A 27,875-nucleotide genomic window follows, 5' to 3' on the forward strand; every position below is an offset into this window, starting at 1 on the left:
TCAGAGCCACTCCCACTGTAGGTATCAATGCACTAAAAATATCACCTACTATTTCACCAACACTTTCTCTTTTAGTACGTACTAATTCATTAGTCTTTTCAGTGCTTCCAGCGATTTTCCCCACATGGTATATCTTTGGGAAGACAATACCAAAATAACAGCTTCCGTACCAATGGTCGGGCAATTTGAAATAAGCCTTGTTCCCACATATATAATAAATTCCAGGAAACACAGGCTCTGACCCATCTTTGAAACCCCAACCCCCGATTACCTTTTAATTATGTTCGCATTCACTGGAACCAATGAATATATTATTATAATAACTGGTTCTTTGTCTTTGAAGACAAAGTTTCCCTTTCTTTTCGAAATCCAGTAACATAGCAGCATTAGCCCCACCATTTGAGGTGCTCTCTATGCTTTCAGCCCATTTAGGAATTTTCTGATTCTTGTCTTTGGCTTTCTTTTGGAAACTTTTTTTCTTTTCTCTACCATATTCAGAAATATTTTCTCTTTTTCGTGTAATGAACAGGTCAAGTTATCTTTGTGTGCGTCATCTATATTTATTTTACCTACAGTTAAAATGTAGTCACTCATATATTTAGCTACATCTCTAGTTGTGTGTACAGGGTTTAGGTTTCTTCGCACAGGAAGTTCAGAAAATATCACATCAAAATTTGAATAATAATACTGTAAAGGTCCTCTTCTATAAAATAAACTAGTTAGAATACTACAGGAGATTCCATAGGTTAGTGGCAAATGGTTATACGTCACACCTTCAGCTACTGAAGTGGGCAGCTTTATACAGACATAACAGTCGTCTATTTCCATAGCTTCTACATAATGTACTAACAGGTTTGCGAAAACATTTAAATGGGTTTTGTTCTTGATTTTATTGTAATGTAATCCTTCCTCATCTGGTGCTTCTAAATCTAATTTTGTTTGCTTAAGGCTAAGTGTCTTCTCTGGTGCATCTACTCTTTGTGGTGTATTTCTAGTGTGTGATTCTACAGTGTCTTCTGGTAAATGATTATTTGGGTATAGCTTCGGACCTTTACTCATCATAGAAGGGATAGCTATGGTTAGTCCTATCCAAAGTATCAGTACTATTGCTACACTACATAAACATACTTGGCAGCATGTTTTTAAACAACTTCGTCTCGGTCTCCCATTCACAGAAGAATCCGACATTTTGACTCAAAAGAAGCTTCAACCCCTCTTTGTAACTCTGCACAGTTTTGCTTACTCGAGCAACTTTCAGGTTGGTTTCGCTTCTTCTTCAGCCTGGTCAATAATCAATTTTTCATCACTTTCGTCACTTATTTCCAAATTTTCAAATTCTTCCAATACAAAGTAAGTCCACTCAGGACTCTGGTACTTGTTATTCATTTTCTTTATACGGGCACTTCTTTGTTTCTGTTTTATTACAGCTGGGTCAGTTTGACTTGATACTTCATTTATCTGCTCAGGTTCTTCGTTTATTGTCTTTAGTCGTAATATCAGTCTTTTTACAAATCTAGGTACTGAGTCACCCTTTCGGAGTCTTTTAACTGGCACTGTGTCTTGACTTTCCTCAAACACTCTTTTATTTTCGTTCAGTTGTGGCACATTTGTCTCAAGTTCGTCTTCTGTATTTCTCCCTAACTGACTAGGTCCAGGTCTTTCATCAGTTTCTTCTGCCTGGTCCCTAAACTGGCCTTGTTCAGGTGTATGCTGATTTTGGCTTTGGCTTGTACTGTTTTCTTCTTCCTGAACACAATTGTCTAATTCTATCTGGTCCTGTTCAAGCTCTTTGAACTCTTGATTTTCTTCCGCTTGAACTTCCTCCCTAATTTCTATCTGTCCCTCTTCTGGCTCAGGTGTTCTTGGTGGAGTGGCAACTACCTGTTCTTTCCCTATCTGGTCCTCCTCAGAATCAGATTTGATTCGGATTTCGATGATCTGAGTACCTTCTTCTATACCTGTCTCGTCCTCACTTTTTTTTGTAAAAACATTTTTTATTGGCAGTCCAATTCGAAAGCAGTGCAATACAAAGGAGAAAACAATGCGGCAATAGCCGACAATTCAGGATCACAATGCAGTTCCGACAATTCGCCTTTTATATAGAACATTCCCCTAAACCATTCCCTCCCTGTGTCCCTCCCCCCTAGTCAGTGTGCCATTGACTTCTCTCTCAGACAGCAGTGTGCTAACAAAGTCACCTCCCTGATAGGAACAGTGGTAAAAGGTAAGTAGTGCATATCAATGGAAGATCCGATCTCACAGATCCTCTACCGTTACTTGTTGTTAGTGTGTGCCTTGCTGAATGTGGGGCACCCCTCCAATCTATATCCCTACAGTGTCGCCACTCCCTCGTCCTCGCTCAATTCACTCTCAGGCAGCTGGAGCGCCGTCACCAGGGCCTCCCACGCCCTAGCCACCTCCAAAGCCTTGTCATTATCTAGGCGCCTGGCCTGTTGCAGCCGCAACGTGCTCTCCGCCTTCGCCCACTGCACCAAAGCTGTCCTCCAACGCAAGTAGCTGGGTCCCTGGCTAGATTTCCAATGCATGGTGATCTCCCGTTTGGCTAGTATCAGGCCCAAATCGTAAAACTTACTGGTAACACGAGTACGGGGGGTGTGGGGGAACCATAACAATAAGCAAGCGCCCATATCCGCGTCAATCTGCCGGTCCGTGACAGCATTCAAGCAGGTCATCACCGCCTCCCAGTAACCAGCTAGTTCACCACAGGACCAAAACATGTGCGCGAAGTCCGCTTCCGCCGTCCTACATCTAGGGCAGAGCGAAGACGCACTGTTGAAATATTGCGAGATCTTGACTGGCGTTAGGTATGCTCGGTGTAGGGTGAAAAACTGGATCAACTGGAACCTGGCGTTCCTAGTGCCCTTCCACGCCTGCCGCAATAGCTGCGGCCATGTCGACTCAGGGATCGGTCGCCCGATATCCCCTTCCCACTTGGCTCACCTGTCTCGTCCTCACTATCCCACTGTCTATCTAAATAGATTTGTCTTCTTATTCTCACAGGATCTATTGTCAGGTCGACTATTCGGATCCAATCATCTTGACTGGAGCTTGGTTGTTCCTCTTCAGCTACTTCAGGACCCGATATCTTGGGACCCCTCAGCTGCACAACCTTCAGCCTCAGTTTCTTCAGGTTCAGTCACTTTCTTCGTATGGCTGGCATGGATCCAGCGAGGTACTCCTGCACACTTCACAGCTGTGGTGGTTACTAGTATCACCTGTCGTGGCTTTCCCCACCTCGGTGCAAGGCAACTTTTCCGAGTATGTTTCTTTATTACAACCCAGTCACCTGGATTCAGGTCATGTGCTGGAGTCGTTGGCCTGGCGACAGCGTCTCCCCCAACCTGGTGAGAGATAGAACGCACTTGGTCAGCCAGTTCTTTACAGTATTCTAGTACCAAATCATCAGATATGCTTATCAGTTTGTATCCTGGCACCCATGCTTGCCGCATTGCTCTTCCCATCAGTATCTCGTGGGGACTCAAGCCCGTGTTCCGGTCTGGAATACTTCTGAGTCCCATCAACACGGGTGGCAAAGCATCAGGCCACTCCAATTGAGTGTATTCACACATCTTTCCCAATCTTGCTTTAAATGTGCCATTCAGTTGTTCTACCACTCCAGAAGCCTCTGGGCGATATGCACAGTGCAGTTTTTGCGTGATTTTGAATGCTTCACAAATCTGTTTAATTATTTCATTTTGGAAATGACTTCCTCTGTCAGATTCAATCGTGACTGGAAAACCGTAACGAGGTATAAGCTCCCTAAGTAATAATTTGGCTACTATAATGCTGTCATTTCTACATGCAGGGTAAGCTTCCACCCACTTTGAAAATAGACAGACAATGACAAGTAAGTATTTCATTCCTCGACAAGGGGGTAACTGAATAAAGTCTAGTTGTAGTCGAATAAAGGGGCCCTCTGCCTTTCCAATTTTTCCTGGTAACACCACAGTTTTCTTTCCGGGGTTAAATTGCTGACAAACCAGACATCTCTGGCAGAGTGCCTCTGCTATGTTTCTAAATTTCGAATTAAACCATGTCTGGCAGAACATGCGAATCATCGCATCTCTTCCCAAATGTGTGTCTCCATGTATCAACCTAGCCATAGGAGCAAGCAGACAGTCTGGCAACACAGGCATACCATCCAAGTAAACAATGACACCATCTTCCACCCTCCTCTGGCAACCAAAGTTTCTCCACCTTTGTTTTTCCTATGGCTCTGCTGTGTCCTGTAAGTCTCTCACTTCCTCCCATGAATTCACTCCCTCTAGCATCAAAAGTTGGCAGCTGTTTCCGTTTCCCCCAACCTTTATACTGATTGCTATTCGGTATCTTGCACAATGTTGGGCTAACTGGTCAGCATATCGATTACCTGCTGTCACTTTTTTATCGCCCGATTTGTGAGCAGCACACTTGACCACAGCCAATTCTTTTGGTAACTGGATTGCTTCCAGTAAATCCTGCACATAATTTCCATTTCTGATAGGGGTGCCTGAAGAAGTCAGGAACTCCCTTTGCATCCATAATTGGCCAAAGTTATGCACAACCCCATAACCATACTGGCTATCAGTATATATGGTTATCTTCGAGTTCCTCCCAAATTTACAAGCTTTTGTTAATGCAACCAATTCAGCTACTTCTGCAGACTTGACTCCATGTAAATAGGATGCTTCCACTGGACCTCCTAGAGCACATACTGAGTAGGCGGCGCTTAGTCCTCCTTCCTCATGTCTCATGCATGAGCCATCTACAAACCGCTCATAATCTTCATTAATCAAAGGGTCTTCTTTTATGTCTGGGCGTGGTTTTGTACTAAACTCGGTCAAATCAATGCAGTCATGTTCAGTTTCCTCCCTTACTTCTGCTGTGAATGAATTTGGCAGTAAGGTAGCTGGATTAAAAATATTACATCTAGCAATGGTTACGTTTCCTGCACCTACAAGGATTCTCTCATATTTAGTCAGCCGACTAGGTGTGAGATACTGGGTGTTAGTTCTTGTCAGCAAAATTACAACAGAATGTGGAACATACACAGTTACTGGATGTCCCATCACAATGGACTCACTCTGCATCCAGGTAATCCAGCTGCTACTGGATCCAATGTGGAAGAAAAATATGCCACTGGACGTCTGGTCAAACCATGAATTTGGGTAAGGACTGAAAGTGCACAATTGTCTCGTGTATCACAGAAAAGTGCAAAATCTTTTGAATAGTCAGGCATTCCTAATGCAGGAGCTGTACACAGACATTCTCTCAATTTTACAAAAGCAGTCATGCTTTCGTCATCTCATTCCACAGGATCTTTTGCTTCTTTCTTTGTCATTTTTATCAATGGTCTTGCTAGGACTGCAAATCCCACAATCCACTATCTACAGTATCCTACAACTCCTAGAAACATTCTGATTTCTTTCTGGGTATTGGGCAATTCCATGTTTCGAATTATTCTAATTCTTTCTGTGGTAACTTTCCTGATACCTCTCTCTATCTGGTGCCCCAGATATTTTACTGATGAGGTACAGAATTGCAGCTTTTCTGGCGACACTTTATGTCCACCTTCACCTAAATGGTTCAGTAAAACAATGGTGTCGACAACACAGTCTTTCCTGCTCTTAGACGCCACCAAGAGGTCGTCTATATATTGCACCAGGACTGATTTTCCGGGCAATACTAGGGTTTCAAGGCACTTTTTCAAAATTTGATTAAAAATATAAGGGCTTTCTGTGTACCCCGAGGAACACGATTTCAGACGTAGACATGGCTGTCAAATTCAAATGAGAAAAGAAATTTGCTGTCTGGATGTAATGGAATTGAAAAGAATGCATGACATAAGTCAATGACGGTAAACCATCCAGCATTCCACGGTATTTGGTATAGAATCACTGCAGGGTTTGGCACGACAGGACAGCGAGGAACCACGATTTTATTAACCTTGCGCAGGTCCTGTACCACCCTGTACTTACCACTAGGTTTCTTTATGCCAATTATCGGTGAGTTACAAGGACTGCTCAACACTTCTTGCAAAATTCCTGCTTCTAGCAATCGTTTGATTTCAATAGCAACCCCTGCTTTTACTTTTGCACTCATTTTGTACTGTTTGGTATTTGGGTAGACTGCATCTTCTTTTATGGCTATTTTAATCGGGTCAACATTTGCCATTAATCCTAGATCTTTTCCAGTAAAATCCCATACCTCTGGTTTTACTGACTCTTGGAGTTCTTCAGGTAAGTCTTGTATTGTCAGTCTTTTAATTTCTGAGTCAGGTCTTGCAAACATTAATTTGTATATTCCGTCTTCATCTGGGGTCTGGATTTCAACGCCATTTGGAGTGCAAAAGATAGTGCAGTTCATTTTGCACAACAAATCTCGTCCTAGTAAGTTCACAGGACTTGAATCACAAACAACAAATCTATGCATTTCCTTAAAATTCCCAATTTTAATCTCCATAGGTTCTGTAACTGGGATACTAATTAGCTGATTAGAAATGCCCACTACTTGGATCGCTTCTCCCGAGAGGGGTAGGTTTGGAACATCTGCTGTTCTCACAGTAGAACAGGTAGCACCAGTGTCCAACAGAAAGGTGACGTCATTTCCTTCAACCTTTCCTTCAATGTATGGCCCTGACTGGTCCACCGGCAAGGAGGCGCCAAGCACGCACTCCTCGTCCTCCCCCCTCAGGCACCGTCAGTAGGTGTCGTCACAGAGGAATGTGTCATTTAACAGAAATTGTGAAGTTGCTGGATTTCTATCCTCCCTTCCTTCCCAGACTTCAGTGTCTTCACTCTGTTGTGCTTTGCTCCTGTAATTTGGCCTAGGTGCACGAGGCAACTGATTCTGTTTTACCTGCTGCTGGGTCATCCGTGGAGTCTCATTCTGCGTCTGTGGATAGTAAGTTCACGGGACTTGAATCACAAACAACAAATCTATGCATTTCCTTAAAATTCCCAATTTTAATCTCCATAGGTTCTGTAACTGGGATACTAATTAGCTGATTAGAAATGCCCACTACTTGGATCGCTTCTCCCGAGAGGGGTAGGTTTGGAACATCTGCTGTTCTCACAGTAGAACAGGTAGCACCAGTGTCCAACAGAAAGGTGACGTCATTTCCTTCAACCTTTCCTTCAATGTATGGCCCTGACTGGTCCACCGGCAAGGAGGCGCCAAGCACGCACTCCTCGTCCTCCCCCCTCAGGCACCGTCAGTAGGTGTCGTCACAGAGGAATGTGTCATTTAACGGAAATTGTGAAGTTGCTGCATTTCTATCCTCCCTTCCTTCCCAGACTTCAGTGTCTTCACTCTGTTGTGCTTTGCTCCTGTAATTGGGCCTAGGTGTACGAGGCAACTGATTCTGTTTTACCTGCTGCTGGGTCTTCCGTGGAGTCTCATTCTGCGTCTGTGGATTCAAATCATTCATTTGCACATTACCATTCTGTACAGCCTTACACTCGTCTCCAGTGTCCTATCTTTCCGCACTCGTGACAGGGGAATTTCTTCCTTGCCTCTTCTCGGCTCATTTTTACTCTGGGCTTTCCCTCACCCCCGGGGCCTTTACTCTCATTACTAGTCATTTTACTCAACTGCTGCTCCTGGTGCTCTGCTAATTTTACCTGTGCCCACATGACTTTTTCTTTCAATTCTTTTCGTTTGTCTTCTAGCTCATCTTCGCAATATTTAGCATACTTCAGGACTTCATCAATTAGCTTAGCTTGCCAGCAGATTTTATTGTCTTTGATCCACTGAGAGATTTCAGGCCTTATCCCTAACACAAATCGATAAATGAAGTGGGTCATGTCCTTCATCTCAATGTTATTCAGACCGCTGTATGTCTTGAACACCTGTAACAGTTGTTCATAGTATGAATGCACAGTTTCATCTCGATTCTGGGTAGTTCTATCTATTCGGGTCCAATCAGTTTCTTTTGCAGGCACCTTTCCTTTCAGATACAACATTACCCGGTTGTACTTCCTCATCACATCCAAAGAAGGAGCCCCTGTCTTTGGGTCTCTCGGGAATTCCTCACTAGGCCAATCAACAGCAATTTTACATTCTGTCCACAAATCTACTGGAACTACAATGTCAAAGAAACCATCTAGATCTTTCAGGAGGCATTTTTGAACTTTCACAAATTTCTCGACCTGTCTGTACCATTCTACAGGTTTTTCTCGTAATTTTGGGAAGTCATTCGTAAAGGACACAATATCCTGTCGGGACCATGGAGCATGTACATATCCTCCACCTGGCACTACTCGCATAGGATATAATTTTTCCACCTTTTCTGCTTCTTTTAGAACATATTCAGATGTAATTTGCTTTGATCTACTAGCTTCCTTTTTCTTGGCCCCCCTGGCTTTCCATTTTTCAAAATCTCCCCATTTTTTTAACATGTTTAAAAATTCTCTGATCTGTACCTTTTTTCCTGACACATTCATGTTTTCCAAATCTTTGTCTGAGAATTCTGCTCTGTAGGGTTTTTGCAACACTTTAGATCGGCTAATGTCTATTCCCATACTTGCTGCGTTGTCTACTAATTTCTCATGGAACACTCTGGTGTTACAAGTGATACTCTTGCAAATGAATAACAATTCCTCTTCGCTAAGGGTGTTTAGCCTATCCTTTCCCACATTCCCAACCATTAGTTCCTCCAATTCTATTCTCAGTTTGTATATATCTAATGGTTTTGGCTGAGAATTTGGTTTCTCTAATTCTCGAGTCCATCTGTCTATTTCTTCAGGAGTCACCACCGTAGCACTTCTAGTACCGAAAGATGACTCAATTTGAACCTCTCTTGAAGAAAAAGGAGTGTTCTTTCTCTGTGAACTCCCTTCTGGTTCCCTTATTGGTAAATCCATCAAGGAAATTACAGATTCACATTCACTTGCCTGATAATCTACTATCAAGGGCTCTTTTCTCGGCTGTACTACAGATGGGGTTATGATTGGAGTTTTCGGACTACTTTGTTTATCCCCGTACAAAGGAACAACTGGTCCAATAGTTACTGGAATTGTCAGAGCTTCAGGACTTGTATTCAATTGGGAGATTTTCTGAATTAGTTCTGTTCTTTGTTTAATTAAAGCCTCTCGTTCTCTATCCTGGAGTACCTTATCCATGGATGTTTCATGTACTATCTGCGGAATTAAGGTAGGATTATAATTCGGGGCACTTGGATTTGTCATACTCGGTCCCTCACCATAATTAGGTTTCAGGAATGGATTTCTCGTACTTAGGGATCTGGGTTCCTCATTATAAGGTGGTGGATTTTTCATTAATAAATCTTCCAGATAATCATCATCTGAATCACCACTGTCATTAAATGCTTTGTCTTCTCTGTCCTTTTCCCTCCCATGGGCTCCTCTACTGTTATTACAGGGTATAGTCCTTCTACCATCATGTTCTGTCTCCATTCTTTCATTCTTTTTTCTCGGGTCTCTTTCTGTACCTTCTGATAAAATTTGGCTAACCCTTTCTCGCTCAAAAGCCTCTATTTCCCATTCTTCTAAGGCCTCATATTGCGTTAGTCTGGGTCTGGGATGCAAATCATTCATTCGGGTTCTCAGATTGAGCAGAATCCTGCCATTAAATGTACCTTCTAAAGGAAATGCTAAAATTCCATCATCTGTAGTATATTCCACCCAATTTTCCAGCCATACACAAGCATGGTAACCTCTGTCAAACAACATAAATGATGCGGGAGTATTAGGTGGTGGAATAATAACTCCTTCTCTAGTTTTGATAGGCTTGTCTTTCTTGAAATAATTCTTTACCTTATCTACAAATGTCATTTTTCTCTTGCTTCCATACATAATGTTATTTCTAGCTGTTCTCCACTGATCCCTCGCAAAACCTTTATATCTAGGGTCAGGTTGAATTGCTGGATGAGTTGGATACCACATATACCTTTTCCTCAAATTACTTTGTTTACAAAATCACTTTTCTACTACCAAGCAAATGCGCGGTTTCAAACAATTTCAACCAATGGGTGCGCGGCGTTTCTCGTGAAACGAGTTTTCACGCTCCTGTGCTCACCCCTCCTTTACAATTCTATCTCAGCTACACGCCCGCTGTCTTGACCAATACCAGCGCGGCACTGAGTAACGTCAGCGCAGCTCCGCAACTGACTCCCTCCTTCACAAGGTAAGGAAAACTTCGATTTCTACCCTTTAAAGTGCAAGTGCTCTGTTTATTTTACAACCCAAAAACATTTGCCACTGTACTCGAGTGTCTAAAAGTAGAAAAGATTTGCTTCACTGCAAGTAAAACCCTTCCGTTTACTTTTCATATACTGCGAGTAGATCCCTTCTGCCTACTGTTCACACAAGCATTAGAGAACCTGCTACTCCTTCGACTAATCCACTTTGGGATATATACTAAGCCAAAAGTTTCACCAGTGAACCCCTTTGCTATCAATCAAGCTCAGACGAACCTGCTACTCCTTCCGTGTGACCCTTACTAGGTGATATCACAATAGAAGTTTTGCCAGCGAACTCTTTGCTATCATTTTTTCATACATTCATACAGAAAAACCCTAATTAGTGCTTCCAGTTCTGCCCAACCTGCACCAATTTTCCTCGAGCAACTGACCTCACTGCGATGTGGCTTCTATTCTACCACTCGCTATTCTGCCCCCGGGGATTCCAGACAAACATATAACAATCACTAACGAATTTGGTTAGAACATTAAATCAGTATAGCAGCATTTCAAAGGGAAAAATTTAAAACATTTCATAACATTTCAAAACAATAACAATTTTACATTTTCGATCAATACTTTTAGCAGCAATAAAATTTTCACAGTTAGCAGCATTTACCTATTTACCTATCTTAACTAGTCCTACCTACCTTTAACTAGTCCCTAACCATAGCTCTGCTACCAGAAAATTACTGATGGAGCGCGCAGGTCACCCGACTATAATTTTACCATATGCACTTTTGGGCCCATAAATTTCAATTTACCATATTTATTCTAATCGGGTAACCTACACTCTACTACCAGTAACCCAGTTCATTCCTATATATTTCCAATGTACCCGACTCACCAATCCTCGTCACGGGTACCTATGATCACAATGGATCAGGGTGCTAGCTGAAAAAGATAAGCAGTCACCAAAATACAATAACATTTATTATCTTTGCACTCTTTATAATAACCACAGACTCATGAAGTTTTGAAAACCTTTATCTAGTTCTCGTCAAAGTCAGAAAGCATAAAATTCACAGCAAGTAAACTATCAATAACCAAAATCATGAAAATCGTGTAACCATGCAGAAAGTAGATTATGCCAACCATTTAGAATTTTAAAGGGAAGGTAAGAACAGGGAACATGCTAGTATGAAATTTTCAGAAATTAGGCTTGGTATGGTGTGTCTAAAGGACGGGGAAAATAAGGAACATACTAGAATGTCACAGCTTGAGTACCCCTAGAAAGTGGGTAAGAAAAAAAGAATTGTAATCTGTACTAAGGAATTTGAAGTTACCATGTAGCTATAGGGAAGGTAAAAAATTTCATCACGCTAATAAAACTGTATGTCACCATTTACATAAAGGATGGGGAAAAATGGAACATGCTAGGATAACAGCTAAAATGTAGAACTTTATTATTGGTCAGCACAGGGAGGGAAAGAAAAGGAACAATATGCAACATAAGACTTGTAGCAGTTGCAAAGAAAGCAGAAAAGGACGTAAGTGTGTTTCCCTAACAGATATATATTTACCTAGAACGGTGTGGATACCAACCCTGGCCACGGGTCAGTTAAGGATAGGTGAAACCCCAAGGAAAAGATTGCCAGTAGGCCAGCAGGTGCAGATTAGGATCAGGACAGGACCACCAAAGTTGAGACCAGCACCCGCAGTTCAGTTGCAACGCCTGCGCTACACCCTCTCTGCAGCTAACAGTCAGAACCCCGATTGGGTTATCGAATTCCCCAGCAAAGTGCTTCACCAGCATTTAAGGTTCTCAAAAACCCCGAATGGGTCTGTGAGTCTGTCTGACAGAGTGCTCCGCAGCACCTCTGTTTCTCGATCAGCTATTGAGTGCGTTGGGTCAGTGACAGGTCAGCTATTCGGACAAGTCGGACAAATTCTCTATCTAAACTAGGCTAGTTATACTGTTTTCGGGTCAGTGTACCACCCCCAAATGTTGCAAGTGTAAGAATCCCCAATTTCGATTGGACAAAAGAAAGGACAGGTCATCACATCACATAGGATTTGACTTTCTCTAGCCCATAATTTACATTTTCTGGGCGTGCCTATCGAACTTCAGGTTCACATAATATCTTCGATGCGCGAAACAATGGACAGTCTATTGATTTATACATTGTAGTCATTTGCCATCTTCTTAGTGGGGTCAGACGAATGGTTCCGAGGCACATCTTGGCTGGTGTTTCCATCTGGCTTGGTTTCAAGAACACCGAGTTCATCCCTTTGCTGAAGACTGTCATGCGCAGAAGGGATTTTCAAAATGGAGTATTCCCATCCCTCATGCCCAAGGATTTACGATACATGTAAAGTAAATAGAAACAGTTTTAGAACACAGAATAAATGAATGCACTGTATACCATGAAATCCCTACATTACTCCCATTATTTCATAATAACTATAGCCTTGATGGTTAATGCGCAACAAACAGCATAGCGGAAGCAACGATGCAAGCTTCAGGCATGTGAGGACACAAAACAGCTATCGTAGTTCTACTGCGCAAGTGCAAAGGTTTTCCCACCAGAACTGCGAGTACGTCACGTCACATGGGTATGACCGACGCATTCCCGCGTAGCAGCAGCCATCTTAGTAGCAAGCGTATTACTATTAGAAAACACATAGGCAAGCTTCACTCGGACACCCCAATGTCAGAATAAAGCGGAAATCAGTAAGACAAACAGGTTGATTTAGTTCATTAAGGTTATTCGAGGTTCATGATTACAAGCAAGTCGCTTTACGTGCGAATTCTTGCTCCATCACCTCCAGTGGAGCAGTTTGGGTGTCACCTTCCCTTTCTTCCTCAGAGGACGTTGCCATGAGTTGGAGAGGGGGTACATCATGCCTCATGGGCCTTACCACTTCCAATGACTCTGAAGCTGGTGAGGGAGACTGTGCTGGTGGGTCCTGCTGTGGTGAGTCAGACAGCAGAAGCGATGATGGCTGTGCTGTTGTGGCTGCCTCTGGTGTGGAAGCTGCATGTGCTGTGGGTGCCGGTGGTGTTTCAGTGCTTTGCCCTGCACTCCTGCTTGCATCCTCACTCCTTTCCATTTGGGGTACCCTTTTCTCCCTCTCCTGCGCTGCCCTGTGCGATGACTCTCCTGTGGACAGATATGGACATTGGTCAGTGGTGCTGCAACCCTGTATTTCAATATTAAATTACAAGCCTGTCACACAATATCAATGTCCTCAACTGCTTCTGAATGTAGTGTGTGACATGCCTTGCTGTTTTGTGTGATGACTGTACTGATGTATGTTTCAATGACTACCTCTCCCATGATGCATTGCTGGTGTATCCCAAAACCTGTACTGGAGTGTGAAACACACAGCCACATTGGGGAAGGGGGACAGGGAAGAGGGGGGAGGATTGCTGATCATGCTCCTTACCTTGTTTTGTTGCAGTTCGGGCTGAGCTGTCAGCATCCCTGATCCCAAAAACACTCTCGGGCTCCAGGGTGGACTCCACCAGCTGCTCCAGGTCAGTAAGGGCAGGTGCCCTGCTCCTTCCTCCCCCTGTGACACTGGCCTCTTTCTTCTGTGCTGCCAGCTTCTTCTTTGTTATGATCCTGAGATCATACCAGCGTTTGTTTGAGGTCATCTACTTCTCGTGTGGGCAACCCTATGGCGTTCACCTTCGCCTGGATTCCCAGCCAGGTGTTCCTTTTCACAGCCTCTGTTACCTGCAGAGACTGTTTCCCAAAAAGCTGGGTGTGGTGTTTAACCACCTCCTCCACCAGCAGCTGCAGTTCGCCTGTGCTGAACTTTAATTTTATTTGGCGGTCTGCTACTTCCCTCTGTGAGTCCTGGGATTCCATCCTGCACTTCTGCTCAGCTCAGTACAGCCAGCAGCGCAGTGTCTCACAGCTCTCCAGAATGTTCAGTTAGTCTGCACCTGCATGGGTGTGGCCACTTCCTGGTTGTGGGGTAGGTTGGATGCACAGAATTGGTTGGTTCCTCTGTTGCTTGGTTGTGGGGTGGGGTGGATGCACATGATTGGTTGAATCCTCAATTGCTTGTATTTTGTATCTCCGATTCGGTATTTACCGAATCGATAAATACCGATTTGGTAATTCCTATGGGCCTGGGGGCCCATAGGAAAGAATGGGAATTACCAAATCGGTATTTATCGATTTGGTGAATACCGAATCGGTAAATACCGAATCGGAGATTCCGATTTTTACCGATTCAGTAAATTTTACCGAATTATTTGCTACATCCCATTTACCGATTCTAAAATACCGAATCGGTAAAATTCGGTATTTTAGAATCTGTAAAATAGGATTACCTACATCTGGCCCTAAATATCTCACAATTACTAATGGAGGTACATGAAACCGAAAAGATTATGCCTAGTAAAGTTCTAATTTCAACTGAAGTTTGATGTTGTATTACATAGCAGTTTTCACTGTAATATATATCAGAAATGTGTCTAATATAAAATTGTACACGCTTCTTTGCCCCTCTTCGACTTATATGCGTGAAATTTAAAATAAAGAATCGTATCTGAATGGCCCGAGTTGCTGCCAGATGTCGCGTACATTGTACAAATGTAACAAACAAAATAAGTATTTCAAAACATCAGTTTCAATCCTCTCAACTATCCCTTAACTACAGTTACGGATATGCTGTCCCAGCCGCTATAATACAGCGTTTTACAATAAGTAGTGGTTTCAAAGCCCATGTTTCACAGAAGTGATGAAGACTTGGAAAATATTGCCCCTAATTTGTGGAAGTGATATAGTTCCTGAGTATTATGAATGTCATCAAGTGGGTGGGCAGACAGCCTGATTTCATTTCATCATCAGTTTAGTGTCTAAGCAGACCATGTAGACAACGAAACACAGCTCTGCCCAGCTTCAGCCTTTCCTGCTTTATCATCATTCTTTCAGTGAAATAAGCAAAACCTAAACATTCTGTGTGCTATCAGGGCGGCTTTTAGCTGAACACTGAGCATTGTAGAAGGCAGCCTCAGACTCTCAATGTTATGTTAAAGCTGGCTTCCTCAATAACGTAACTGAATATTTTACTAGTTTTCAATAAACATAATCGTATAATCCATTATTTAAATTACGGTTTTCAATAAGCGATAGCCTCTTACAAAATAGTGTTCATGAGGAGTGTAACAAAACAAAGATGTGATAGAAAAGGTACCTGGTGGATTATTTGCGTGCCGCGGTACCTCGAAGCCATTTTGGATTCTAGTGACATTTAACATCTATTGGAAGATGTAGGAAGCCGACATTTAAATGCAGACTAAATAGGAGATTGATTTGAATCTTTGGGTTTAACCGAGCCATACACATAATTGCTTTTAAAAATTGAGTGCTTTAATTAACCTTGTGCTCATGTTTCCTTTTCAGTAACAGAAAAGCTTCAGGTGACTGTGACTGATGTGTCAGCCCAGCTCCACGAAGATGTGCTCATGCCGTGCGGTGTAACGGGCTACAACACTCCAGAATTAGACCTTCCCAACGTGGGCGTCAAATGGGCCTTCAGATCTCAGAATGGAACGGAGGAAGAGGTTTATTCATTCGATGGAGCAGAGCACAAGACCTCTCGGGAGGGAGCCCAAGTCGCAGAAAAGGAGCTGAGAAAAGGAAACGCTTCACTGTTCATACCCCGAATCAAACTTTCAGACGCGGGAAGGTACAAGTGCACAGTCTTTGTATCGTCAAACATGGCGCAAGGAAGTTCATCACTCTCCGTTTTAGGTCAGAATCGAATTCATATCCTTCTCATCTCTTCTCTTCTGTTTCGTCAGTTGTACTACATCAGAAAAAGTATTTATAATTGGATGCAAGTTACATTTTTTTATTTGTTCAAGTGATGAGTTTTATTGCCAGAATTCATGGACAGTATGGCTTACCATTCCTCTGCTGTATTCATATTCTTCCAGGAGCCTCATCATGTAGGCTTCCAAGATAAGCAGCTTCATGCAAATGCTTCGTTAGAAGGGGAAAATGCATTCTTACCATCCAGCTCATTTAGAATCAATTGGGGACTGGGGGTGTGACCGCGCAAAAACGGCCCTGTAACAGAAACGGCCCCCCAGGGGCCCAAAACCGGCCCCCACCCATGCGGCGCACCGGGGGATTGCCCACTGCCCACAACGGCCAGTCCGGGCCTGGGCACTTTAACTCTAAATTCGCCTGCACCCCTTTCTTTAGAAGAGCTGTGTCTAAAGAAAGGGGCGTGGCCACCATTAAAGTGAAAGCGCGGTATGGGACGCTTTTACAAAAAATGCATTTGTTTGTCAAGCTGACAAACAATGCTTTTTTTGTAAAAGCACCCATACCGCACTTTCACCTTATTGGTGGCCACACCCCTTTCTTTAGGCACAGTTCGTCTAACGAAAGGGGCACAGCTGACATTAAAGTGTATTTCCGGCATGGGGCAATTAAAACAAAAGAATTAAATAAATAGTAAAAAAAAACATGCAGACACATTTTGGCGTAGTAAGTAAAGGAAAGGCACGGCCACCACTATCAGCGTGGCATGCTGTGCTATGCAGTGGTAGAAGTGGGCGGGGACGGAAGGGCACGGCGTGCCCCTACTTCTAAAAAATTGTTCAGTCCGTTCCCCTACTTCTTGCTTTCAAAAAAGCGTCCCGGGACGGCAAGAATAGTCCAACTTTAATATGATAACTTCTTTCATTCCGCTTCCAGGGGCTGCTCGCACTTCTCTGTTGAACTCCGTAGGCTGCAGCAGCCCCTCCCTGAGCTCACACAGACCGAGGGCAGGCCCATTGTCATTCCGATTGAGGGTGATTATCCCCTTTCGAATGACAATTCGCCGCCCTCCGTCTTTAGCATATCAAGTGCCCATGAGATCAGAGTTGGTGATTAGAGAGGAGCTTTCCCCAAGTACTGTGGGGAAGTTGACACCTTTGTCAATGTTGTAGTTTGAGTTTGAGTTTAAGGAATTTGTAGAGTGCGCATACACCATGCGGTTTCTTGGCGCTGTGTGAATACTGCTACTCAGGGGGCAGAAAGATTGAAGGATACGGCAAATTTAAGAGGGGAAGGCTTGGGTAAAAAGGAAGGTTTTGAGGCCTTTACGGAACAGGGGGTACTGGGAACAGGATCTCAAATGGGGTGGGAGAGAATTCCAAAAAGCGGGAGCCGTGGTAGAAAATTTGGAACCTCCCCACTTTTTCCTTTTGAAGCGAGGGACCACAAGGAGATGATGGGTAGCAGAGCGCAGTTCTCTAGGAGGAATGTAGTCTTGAATGGCTGTATTAATGAAAGACGGGGCAGAGCCAGTCCGGGCTTTAAAGATGGTACAGCCAAGCTTGAATAAGGCACGCTGCCGGACAGGGAGCCAGTGAAGGGATACGAGAAGGGGTGTGACATGTTGTGATTTAGGTAGATTAAAAACCAGTCGAGCGGCCTGGTTTTGAACCAGTTGGAGGCGCCTCACGAGGTACGCAGGCATGCCATGATAAAGGGCATTGCCATAGTCAAGGCGAGACGTCACCATGGCCAGTAGTATTAATTTGAGGGCGACTGGGGAAAAAAATCGTGAAACTTTACGTATTGTCCTGAGGGAGAGGAAGGCTGAGGATACGACAGCACTGACTTGAGAGTGGAGGGAAAGTTGATTATTGATTTTGAAACCAAGAGTCTTGACGGAGGAAACTGGAGTGGGTGGGGAACCTAAAGAGGGGGGCCAAAAGGAAGAGGACCAGGGACTGGAGCAACCACCCGTCAACACCAATTCCGTTTTGTCGGGATTGAGTTTCAGGTGGTTGAAGTTCATCCAGTCCTGGATAAAAGTCATGATGAACTGAAAATTAGATATTGATCCGGGGGAGGAAGAGAGAGAAAAGATAAGCTGGAGATCATCTGCATAGTTGTACACAGAGGCCTCCAGCTGCTGTAAAGCAAAAATAAGGGGGGCAATGTAAAGGTTGAATAACAGAGGGGACAGAGAGGATCCTTGGGGGACCCCGCACTGGACAGGACGAAAGTCAGCTGAGTACTCACCCAGGCGGACCGCCTGAGTGCGACCACTCAAGAAGGAGGATAGCCATAGCAGAGCAGTCCCTCCGATTCCCGCCGCCTCGACACGTGAAAGTAAGATGGCATGGTCCACCGTGTCGAATGCGGCGGAGAGATCAAGGAGGACCAGGGCCTGGGGCTGACTAGTATCCATACCCTCTCGGAGGTTGTCCAGCACCAATATAATTACTGACTCTGTTGAATGTGTAGGGCGGAATCCAGCCTGCCTGGGAGCCAAGACACTGTTTCTTTCCACAAATTCGCTCAAGGTTCTGACAACATGACGTTCCAATACCTTTGCCAGGAAAGGCAAGAGAGAGATGGGGCGGTAGTTGGCTGGGTCCGAAGGATCCGCCCCAGGTTTTTTTAAAATAGGAACGATCACTGCCGATTTGAGTGATGGAGTGACAATACCCTGGGATAATGAGCTGTTAAGAAACGTGAGGGGCGGTGAGGGGCAATAGGAGTAGATCTGTTTCAAGATGTAGGCAGGGCAGGGATCCAGGGGGGAGCCGGATTTAACCAGCGGAAGGATGGAGGAAAGAGAATCAGTCGTGAGGGGGGGATGGAATTAAGGCATGCTGCAGCTGGGGGACAGCAAGGGTCAGTGAAGGAGGGGGATGGGGGAGGGATCTTAGCTTTGATCGTGCTAATTTTGTCGAGGAAAAATGAATTAAGGGAATCGCAAAGCGGTTGTGATGGAGAAGGTTTAAGTGAGGCTCTATCAGAATAGGCGAGGTCTTGAACGATGGAAAATATTTCTCTGGGCCGGTTCTCCGCGAGCTGAATTTTAGATGAAAATTAAGTCTTTTTAGTTTCCAGAATGGATTTCTTGTATTGTGATAGGAGAGTGGTATAGCGAATTCTAGAAGTAGGGCAGTAATCCCGCCTCCAAAGGTGTTCCGCTTGGTGGAGATTAAGTTTTTGAGTCTTCAGGTCGTTGGAGAACCATCGGTTAGCATCTTTGGGGCGTTTGGACGAGATGCGCTTCAGAGGGGCGATGGAGTCGCAGCCAGCCCGCAGCCAGCTGTTGATAGATTCAGCTTGACCAAAAGATGGCAGCCCTGAAAGGTCAGGGCTGGATAAGGAGAGTGTGGCAGATAGGGCCACTACGTCAACGCGGTTCCATGATCGTGCCCAGACGTTTTTGGCGGGGGTGAGCTTGGGGAATGAGAGGAGGGTTAGAGAAAAGGTGATCAGAGAGTGATCTGACCAAACGCAGGGAGAAATAGAGAGTGAGGTGACCGGACAGTTTCGGTGCCAGATTTGGTCAAGGATATGTCCCAACCTGTGCGTAGGGGCATGGACAGCGGGAGTGAAATTGAGCGACTGGAGGGAGTCTGAAAACTCTTTGGAAGTTACACATTCCGCAGGGTCAGAGGGCCAAAAGTTGAAGTCTCCCAGGACAACGATGGAGGAGTGGTTGACTACCAAGGTAGCCATCAGGTCTTGGAAGCTTGGGAGAAACGCTTGAGGGGAAGACGGGGGTCGGTAGATAAGGACACACGTAAGTGGGGGGGTCAGGGAAAGTGAACGGGCAACTAAACAGTCTGAAGAGCCCAGGGAAGAGAAGGCTGATTTCTTTACGGGCAATCAGGGCAACCCCTCCACCTGACTTTCCGGAAGAACGATCAGCTCGGATAGCGTAATAAGATGGGGGGAGTATTGCCAATAGGGAGGGGAGAGAGCTATCCGAGAACCAAGTCTCGGTAAGGAATAACAGGTCGGGTTTTTGAGATTCCAGTAGCATGAAAAGATCGAGCTGATGTTTGACTGCCGATCTAGTATTGAGATACATTGCAGATACTACTGTAGGGGAAGGGCCAATGGGAGTCGAGATGGAAGGACGACTAGTCCGAGGCAAGGACGAGGAACTGGTGTGGAGTGGGGTTTGAGAAGTCAGGAGGCCAAGACTGGTGATTCGGGTTAAAGTAGTAGCAGGTAATAGCCACTTGCCTTGAAGATCAGTCAATTGCGAGCGGGAATATTGAGTGAGAGAGGCAGAGTGACTAGCCTCTAGCCTCGGTCGGCCGCGGACGGGCGCAGACGGGCTTTCCTTAGGCGCGCCTTCGGCGCGCAAACGGCACGCCCTCTGCGCTTGTCCGCTGCGCTTCCTGGGGAAGCACATTTTTATGGGAGAGTAAGTGGATGGGCGGTGGGCGTGGCCTCCGAAGGGGGCGTGGCCTGTGCTTCGAGCGGGGCGCTGGAAACAGCGTTCCACGCCTTCTACTAACAGCGATAAGCCCGCTTGTCAAGCGAGGTGACTGGGGGTGAGTGAATTTAAAAGAAAAAGCACTGCAACAAACAATTTTAAAATTACAGTCTCCCGGCTTTCCGCCTCAGGAGTAGAGCATTAACAAATGGTGACGCTCGTATTCAGCGTCCCTTTTGAACAGTGGGCGGTGGGCGTGGCCTCCGAAGGGGGCGTGGCCTGTGCTTCGAGCGGGGCGCTGGAAACAGCGTTCCACGCCTTCTACTAACAGCGATAAGCCCGCTTGTCAAGCGAGGTGACTGGGGGTGAGTGAATTTAAAAGAAAAAGCACCGCAACAAACAATTTTAAAATTACAGTCTCCCGGCTTTCCGCCTCAGGAGTAGAGCATTAACAAATGGTGACGCTCGTATTCAGCGTCCCTTTTGAACAGTGGGCGGTGGGCGTGGCCTCCGAAGGGGGCGTGGCCTGTGCTTCGAGCAGGGCGCTGGAAACAGCGTTCCACGCCTTCTACTAACAGCGATAAGCCCGCTTATCAAGCGAGGTGACTGGGGGTGAGTGAATTTAAAAGGAAAAGCACCGCAACAAACAATTTTAAAATTACAGTCTCCCGGCTTTCCGCCTCAGGAGTAGAGCATTAACAAAATGCTACATGGAGTGAAGTGAACTAGGCAGGAGCAGTGACCGCAGTGACCGGACAGAAGAGGCAACAGGAAAGGAGAGGTACTAGGGCAGGAGAGGTGACGGGGCAGGAGAAGTGACGGGGCAGGGGAGGTGACAGGGGAGGTGACGGGGCAGGAGAGGTGACGGGGCAGGGGAGGTGACAGGGCAGGGGAGGTGACGGGGCAGCAGAGGTGACAGGGCAGGAGAGGTGACGGGGCAGGAGAGGTGACGGGGCAGGGGAGGTGACATGGCAGGAGAGGTGACGGGGCAGGAGAGGTGTCGGGGCAGGGGAGGTGACGGGGCAGGGGAGGTGACGGGGCAGGAGAGGTGACGGGGCAGGGGAGGTGACGGGGCAGGGGAGGTGACGGGGCAGGAGAGGTGACGGGGCAGGAGAAGTGACGGGGCAGGAGAAGTGACGGGGCAGGAGAGGTGACGGGGCAGGGGAGGTGACGGGGCAGGGGAGGTGACGGGGCAGGGGAGGTGACGGGCAGGAGAGGTGACGGGGCAGGAGAGGTGACGGGGCAGGGGAGGTGACGGGGCAGGTGAGGTGACGGGGCAGGAGAGGTGACGGGGCAGGAGAGGTGACGGGGCAGGGGAGGTGACATGGCAGGAGAGGTGACGGGGCAGGAGAGGTGACGGGGCAGGGGAGGTGACGGGGCAGGGGAGGTGACGGGGCAGCGGAGGTGACGGGGCAGCGGAGGTGACGGGGCAGGGAAGGTGACGTGCAGGAGAGGTGACGGACAGGAGAGGTGACGGGGCATGAACTAGAGCAGGAGTTTTAAAAACACTGCAAAGTTCTTTGTATATTCAGCAGGTTTTGGGCAACAATACAAGTGCCAAGATAACTTTGGTGATCAATGTACCTGCTGGAGAGAGATAGGAGCATGTTTTGTCTAGTGGCTGTTTTACTCATCTAAGGTAGTGCAGAGGGGTAATATGCCTGCTGCAAAGAACATGTACCATGCATATCAAAGAGCAATATGTTATGTGCATAGTTCAGTGGGTACTGCTTTGTGTTCACTTCCTGAATGAAAGGACACTTGAATACATATGGCCTTGCAGTTCGGGCTGGACTGTTCACATTGGGCACAGGATCAAGACTGATTTGCATATGGCTGGATCCAAACTGGAATGGCATGGTGAGCAAAAAACGATGGATTTAAGCCCAGATCTCTGAACTTTGGTGAATGTATGACATTGTTCTGCATTCTGTCCATCAATTGTTCTTTTTGCATTTGTCACCCCGAGTGGGACAGGTATACTCAGACATGAGTCCCGTGCTCTCCATGCCACTGGAATCAAGCTATCCTGGCTGATGTGGGCTGAAAGCCCGAAACCGGTCCTAGGATGCTTGTTTCCAGTCCAGGGAGGACCTGAGCTGTGCAGCTGCCGAGTTCTGCCGCGCTCTGACCGCCCGCAGGGCAGGAGCTCCCTCAGTGCCTCCAGCAATTATCTACCGGGCTTGCGCAGCTGGCGGTTGATCTTGTCAGCGGCTCCCGGTATTAATGCCCTCTTCGCTTCCGCCATGGCCGGAGGCTCGATGCAGGACCCCCAGCCCTCCCAGACATCGGAGATCAGGTCCGGAGGCCCGATGCAGGACCCCCCAGCTCTCTCAGACATCGGCAGAGGAGGCTCTCAGCTCCGGCTACGAACCGGGCAAACCGGGACAGCAGTGGATGCAAGAGACAACTTCTCTCCTCCACCACCAACAGCTCAGCGCCCGGGTGGGCGCCATTTTCTGCAGAGAAGCTCCAGGGCTCACCGGGTCGGTTCGCGGGCAGACTGCGGGTCTGTCGGAACACCGAGAGACTGCTTTTGGCTGCCGGTGAGCCCCCCACGCACAACGCCACCACCCACAGCGTGTTTAACTGGGCTCTGGTGAGAGGCCCCCTCCTCCTTCCCTCTAAACTTTGTTTTAGACTTTGCTGCCTCCCGCTCTGCGATCAGCTGACTTGGTGCCTGTGGTCTTTCTTCCCTGACCCCGGGTCTCCAGATTGAACTCCTCTGCCCCAGCTCCTCATGGAAGATGAGGCTGTGACTTTGCTGCAGACTGCCTTTCTCGCCCTGGACGTGCTGGCTATGGCAGCCCTCTTCCTGGACTTTCGGACTTGAACCTTTATGCTCTCCGCCATTTTCTTTTTATGACTCGCTTCTTCTTCTACCTTTCTCCTCCGCCATTTTAGCGATCTCTGACCTCCCCCTCTGTCCCAGCGACCTTTCCTTTGTCTCTCCTGTTGCCTCTGAGACACTCCTCACTGTCTTACTCATTACTATCTGCTTCCCTCTCTCGTTTGTCTCACTTTCCTGCCCTTCTCTGTCCCTCCCTTGGTGCTGTGACTGCATCCCCCCTCCGACCCCACTTAATGGAACTCTGCTTTTCTGTATATAGAGATAACTCTAAACACTAGTATATGCAGTAGACCATTGTACTCTCTACCATTCCTATGTGACTCTTGGAGTATATCCATTCATATCCCTTCCCTATGTATATAGAGCTAATTATAATCACCAGTCTCTTCTTTGTGTGACTTTACATCTTGTACATTTGCAATTTTTTTCTGTATGTATCTTTCATGTAACACATGTAATCCTAAGTCCTTATGTTTTGCAACTGGTTCTTATGTACAGCGCTCTGACACCTTCGGGTAAAGTTCGCGCTATATAAAATTGCATTAAATAAATAAATAAATAAATAAGGATCAAGACTGATTTGCATATGGCTGGGTCCAAACTGGACTGGCATGGTGAGCAAAGAAACAATGGATTTAGGCCCAGATCTCTGCACTGGGGTGAATGTATGATATTGTTCTGCATTCTGCCCACCAGTTGTTCTTTTTGCTATATTATGATTGAGCAGCTAGCTGGCTGACATGAATATACAGGAGCCTTTGTGGGTTTCCGTGAGTCTAGATTCTCCTGAAGAGTCCCTGTCTCTTCTGAGCCCTGCTTAGCACATGTGTATAGGAGGAGCCCTGCATTCATGACCTCAATGTTTGAGACAAAAAATAATCATGGATTTCTGAACAATGAGAGTAAAAGCATTAATGTAACATGTTGTTCCTGCTTATATTTCACATGCTTTACATAAACCTGTATTCCCTATGAGTGTTTGCTTTTTCCTGAATTAAACCTCAAATAAACATATCCATTCTTTTAATTAAATAACGTTATAAGCTGTAACTGGTCAGTGAAATGCTAAACGTACTAAAAATTGGTATGTTTTGCTATTTCTAGCCACACCCCTGACTCCGCCCACTGATTCAATCTTCGGTTATTCCCTCCCCCTGATTCTCCACCCACAGTTCCCCTACTTTTATTTTCCCACTTCGACCACTGGTGCTATGTAAAAAAAATAATAAAGGTTGGGAGACAGCGTGTCCTGCCTGCAACCGAATTAGTGCTCGGAGACTGTAATTAAATTGTACCGAGCAACAACACCAAAAGGGGGTGTCCATATGGGAAAACCAAAACACACTGTTCCTGATGCACTAGGAGTGTTCTCTTCACATGCACAGGACTCTGTTTTATTTCTGCCCAGTAGTTCTGTCCAGTACTGCCATGATGGAAGCATACAGCAATAAAAATATACTGACCTAGCGTCTGTTGCAGCACCGGATTTCTCTCTCATCCAACCCTGTGCTACAGGCAGATGGATCTTTGATGTCAACAAAGATGTAAGGAATTGCAGCAGAGAGAAGAAAGCCGTCTTGAACAATGGTTGTTTAATGTGAAAAAGAAGCCTCGGTATGAATATATCTTCTTATTTATTCTTGGCATCATCAATACTGTCAAGTTAAGAACCATACCTCTTTTCTATGTTGCAGGCCTATAGTTTTTTAAGTTTAGTTGCTTCCTGCAAATTTTGCATTTAACACATTTCATTTTTTAACATAAACTCTGCACATTATTTTTAATAAAGCATTTGCAAATTACTAAATGTGTGGCAGCAGTTTCCCTCTACAGATGGTTGAAAAACAATCAGAATTTCTTCACAAATGAATCTTCAGAGCACATTCTCGCTCTCTGTTCAGTTTTCTTTCTCAATTTTATGAGTTCTTTCAATTTCACGTGTTCTCTATTCTATTCCTCTTCCATTTCTATCCCTCTCCTAATTTCTCTGCTTCTTTCTCTATTCCTTCTTCCATTTAGACAGCATCTACATATTTTGTATAAAGCATATCATTATATCAAACAAACACCTTTGATTAGCACAGGATTCAGAATGACTCTAAAAAGCCCTCCTTCTACTGTTAAAAACAAGTTACCAATAGCAGAAGCTCCTTCACCTACATTCCCTATTACACTAATAGTCTCCAATTGTTCTAGTTCAGGTTTCAGTTCAGAAATGTTCTATGCAAATTCTTTTATCTTTCTGCTCTTGTCTGGTATATACGAGCAGCAATGTTGAGCCTTCAGCATCTAGCAGACTGTGCCCTTCCCTGCCAGCAAAATGCCTAAAGCTAATCAATCTTGTAAAACCATTGCTCTATTAGCCACTAATTCTGTGTAAACAGCCAGCAAAGCACCAGATCTATGAGTTGCTATTGTATCTACTACTGTTAACTGCTTTCTAATATTCTCATCATTCAAAAATACTCCTACTGGTGGTATGATTGTTCCAAAAATGTCTCCCACTAATTGTGTTCCATTATAAACACTACGTGTATGTATCTGAGATGGTTTCATGGTCAAGGCACCTATGCTATTTACATGGTATATGCAAAGACTTCTATTCACAAAATCACTGCATTTGTGACCCCAGAATACATTTCTGCTACTTACAAAACCCTTTTTGTGAGTCAGAAAAACGTTTTGGACTCGTAAAATGGTCTCTGCGGCAGTATACGTGTCACAGCTAGAAGGTGGTGTGAAAGAGGAGTCAACTGCCTATAGGTGCTTTTAGACGAATGGGTTACTGTTTTGTGACAAACCGTTGATCCATGAGACTGGAAACTGTTTTACGAAGGGGAAGCTATCCTCTGGAATATGTTTACCTTCGGGAATCTTGGCATAGGCTTCGAGAAACCTAAGCAGTGGTCCAGAGAAAACTATCCAGTCTCCCCTAAGTCTTCTGAAATGGAATAAAAGAAATTTAAAACAACAGCACGTTTCTTTACAGGATGAGGGCTGCTTTAAAAAAATCTTTCCTGTATGGGAATGCAAATACAAGGACAGAAGTCGGTCATCCCTTGCAGGCCTCAATCCTGCATCTGCAGCCAGTCATAGGGCACAAACTACAACCTGCCTAGTTAATATTCATTAGGCGAGTTTTATGCGACTGCCTGCAAATGTACAATTTGCAATTCAACCTATTAGTACATAGGTCACATTGCAAAATGCATTGGCCTTTGCACACCTGTTGATGTGCCAATTGCATCTCTGTTTTGAGAATGGGAATATTACTTTGTTCAGAACTACAACAATGAATCCTTGGGTCTAAAATTACAACATAGCCATGTAGAGTGACAAACAAAATATTACGCAACAAGCTCTGAGAAAATCCCTTTCAGGACGAAAATCCTCACCCACCAAAGGTGGCATGCTTCATCATCTGGGATTCTCCTCCTGGTGGGAATACCTAGTCCCACCAAGGACTACAACTCCCTCTCTGAGGGAAAGGAGCACAGGGTTGTTTTTTGTATTCCTACTCTACTTGGGAGTAGGACTAACAAGAACATAAAATATACTTTAATGACTTGTTCCTGCTGACAGGATTAAAAGACATTGCACCTGCAGTATGGATTTAAACTGCATGTGTCGGAGGAAGGGGTCTACATGTTTCAGCCAAGTCAACCCGAGTGGTGTCAAGGCTTTCATCCAGACCTAGAAGGATGCTGCTGCCAACAAACAGTGAAATAATACGTGCTCAAATATCAAACCAGTAATCCTGCTATTTTCATTTTACAGATTTATTGGTTGTACCTAATTGAGAAGAACAACAAAAAGACAGTATAAAAACAATGAGTCCGTCACTCTAAACATGCTCACAATTTAGTAAATAAAGAGAATGTGGGATGTTATTATCTCCCCATCTCTGCAATGCATTTTGCATATGTTCATGTTGGTTAATTCACTTACCCATAGTGTATGGATAAGTAGCCTCACCTCAACCTGGCAACAGCTCAGGGAAGGGGGTCCGCTCTGTAAAAAAGGGGATGTAACAGTGTCAAACATGACCATCATTATGTTGACATTACTCCTTGACAAGTTAAAACCGATGACTACGAAACCAAGTTAATGAAAGCATTCACTCATTCATAAGTTGAAGGTACTGTCAATTAGTTAGACAGTGTTCATAGAACCCCTTAAGACCCAGAGTAGTAGTGCAAGAAGGTCATGGGGTGTATTAGCCAGCCATGATGTAAAAAATACACTAAGTGTGCAAGTATAAACAGTTATAGGGGGTGTATCCCTTGGAACTGGTTTTCTCGTGTCCCAAGGACTAAACATTTAATTCAACTCAGGTATGCTAAGGTCTTGGTTTAATATCCTGTACACATCAGTATATACTTTAAAATAAAAGAACCTCTTAACTCAGTGACACGTATTATTAAGTCAAAAAACCACTTTCTAAGGAGCCTCGGTTGAGGTCCATTGACATCTTGCTCTTAAAGAGTCCGGTCAATACGAGTTTTACTTCAACACAGTTCCTTCAATCGTAACCGAAAACAGGCTCGCAATGGAGGACACAGCAGGTGGGGAGAGGAAGAGAGGAAATGCATACCCCAAACCCTTGAGTGCCCAGTTCACTATAATCTACCTTAGGAAGAGATGATATGCGTGCCCTAAATTTTAAGT

At 45.1% G+C, this 27,875-nt stretch overlaps 1 protein-coding gene across 5 annotated transcripts in view; it reads left to right on the forward strand.

The window, feature by feature from the left end:
• LOC144822965 (uncharacterized) overlaps nucleotides 1–27,875 on the forward strand; it is a 441,318-nt gene that overhangs the window by 46,129 nt on the left and 367,314 nt on the right. For all 5 annotated transcript variants that reach the window (XM_078681052.1, XM_078681048.1, XM_078681050.1 and 2 more), the window contains exon 2: nucleotides 15,565–15,915. In XM_078681052.1, the coding sequence (XP_078537178.1) occupies nucleotides 15,565–15,915 (351 nt within the window). The remainder of the gene's footprint in view (nucleotides 1–15,564; nucleotides 15,916–27,875) is intronic.

Source organism: Lissotriton helveticus, chromosome 3_1 (genome assembly GCF_964261635.1).
Source record: "Lissotriton helveticus chromosome 3_1, aLisHel1.1, whole genome shotgun sequence".
In the NCBI taxonomy this organism is placed as follows: Eukaryota; Metazoa; Chordata; class Amphibia; order Caudata; family Salamandridae; genus Lissotriton; species Lissotriton helveticus.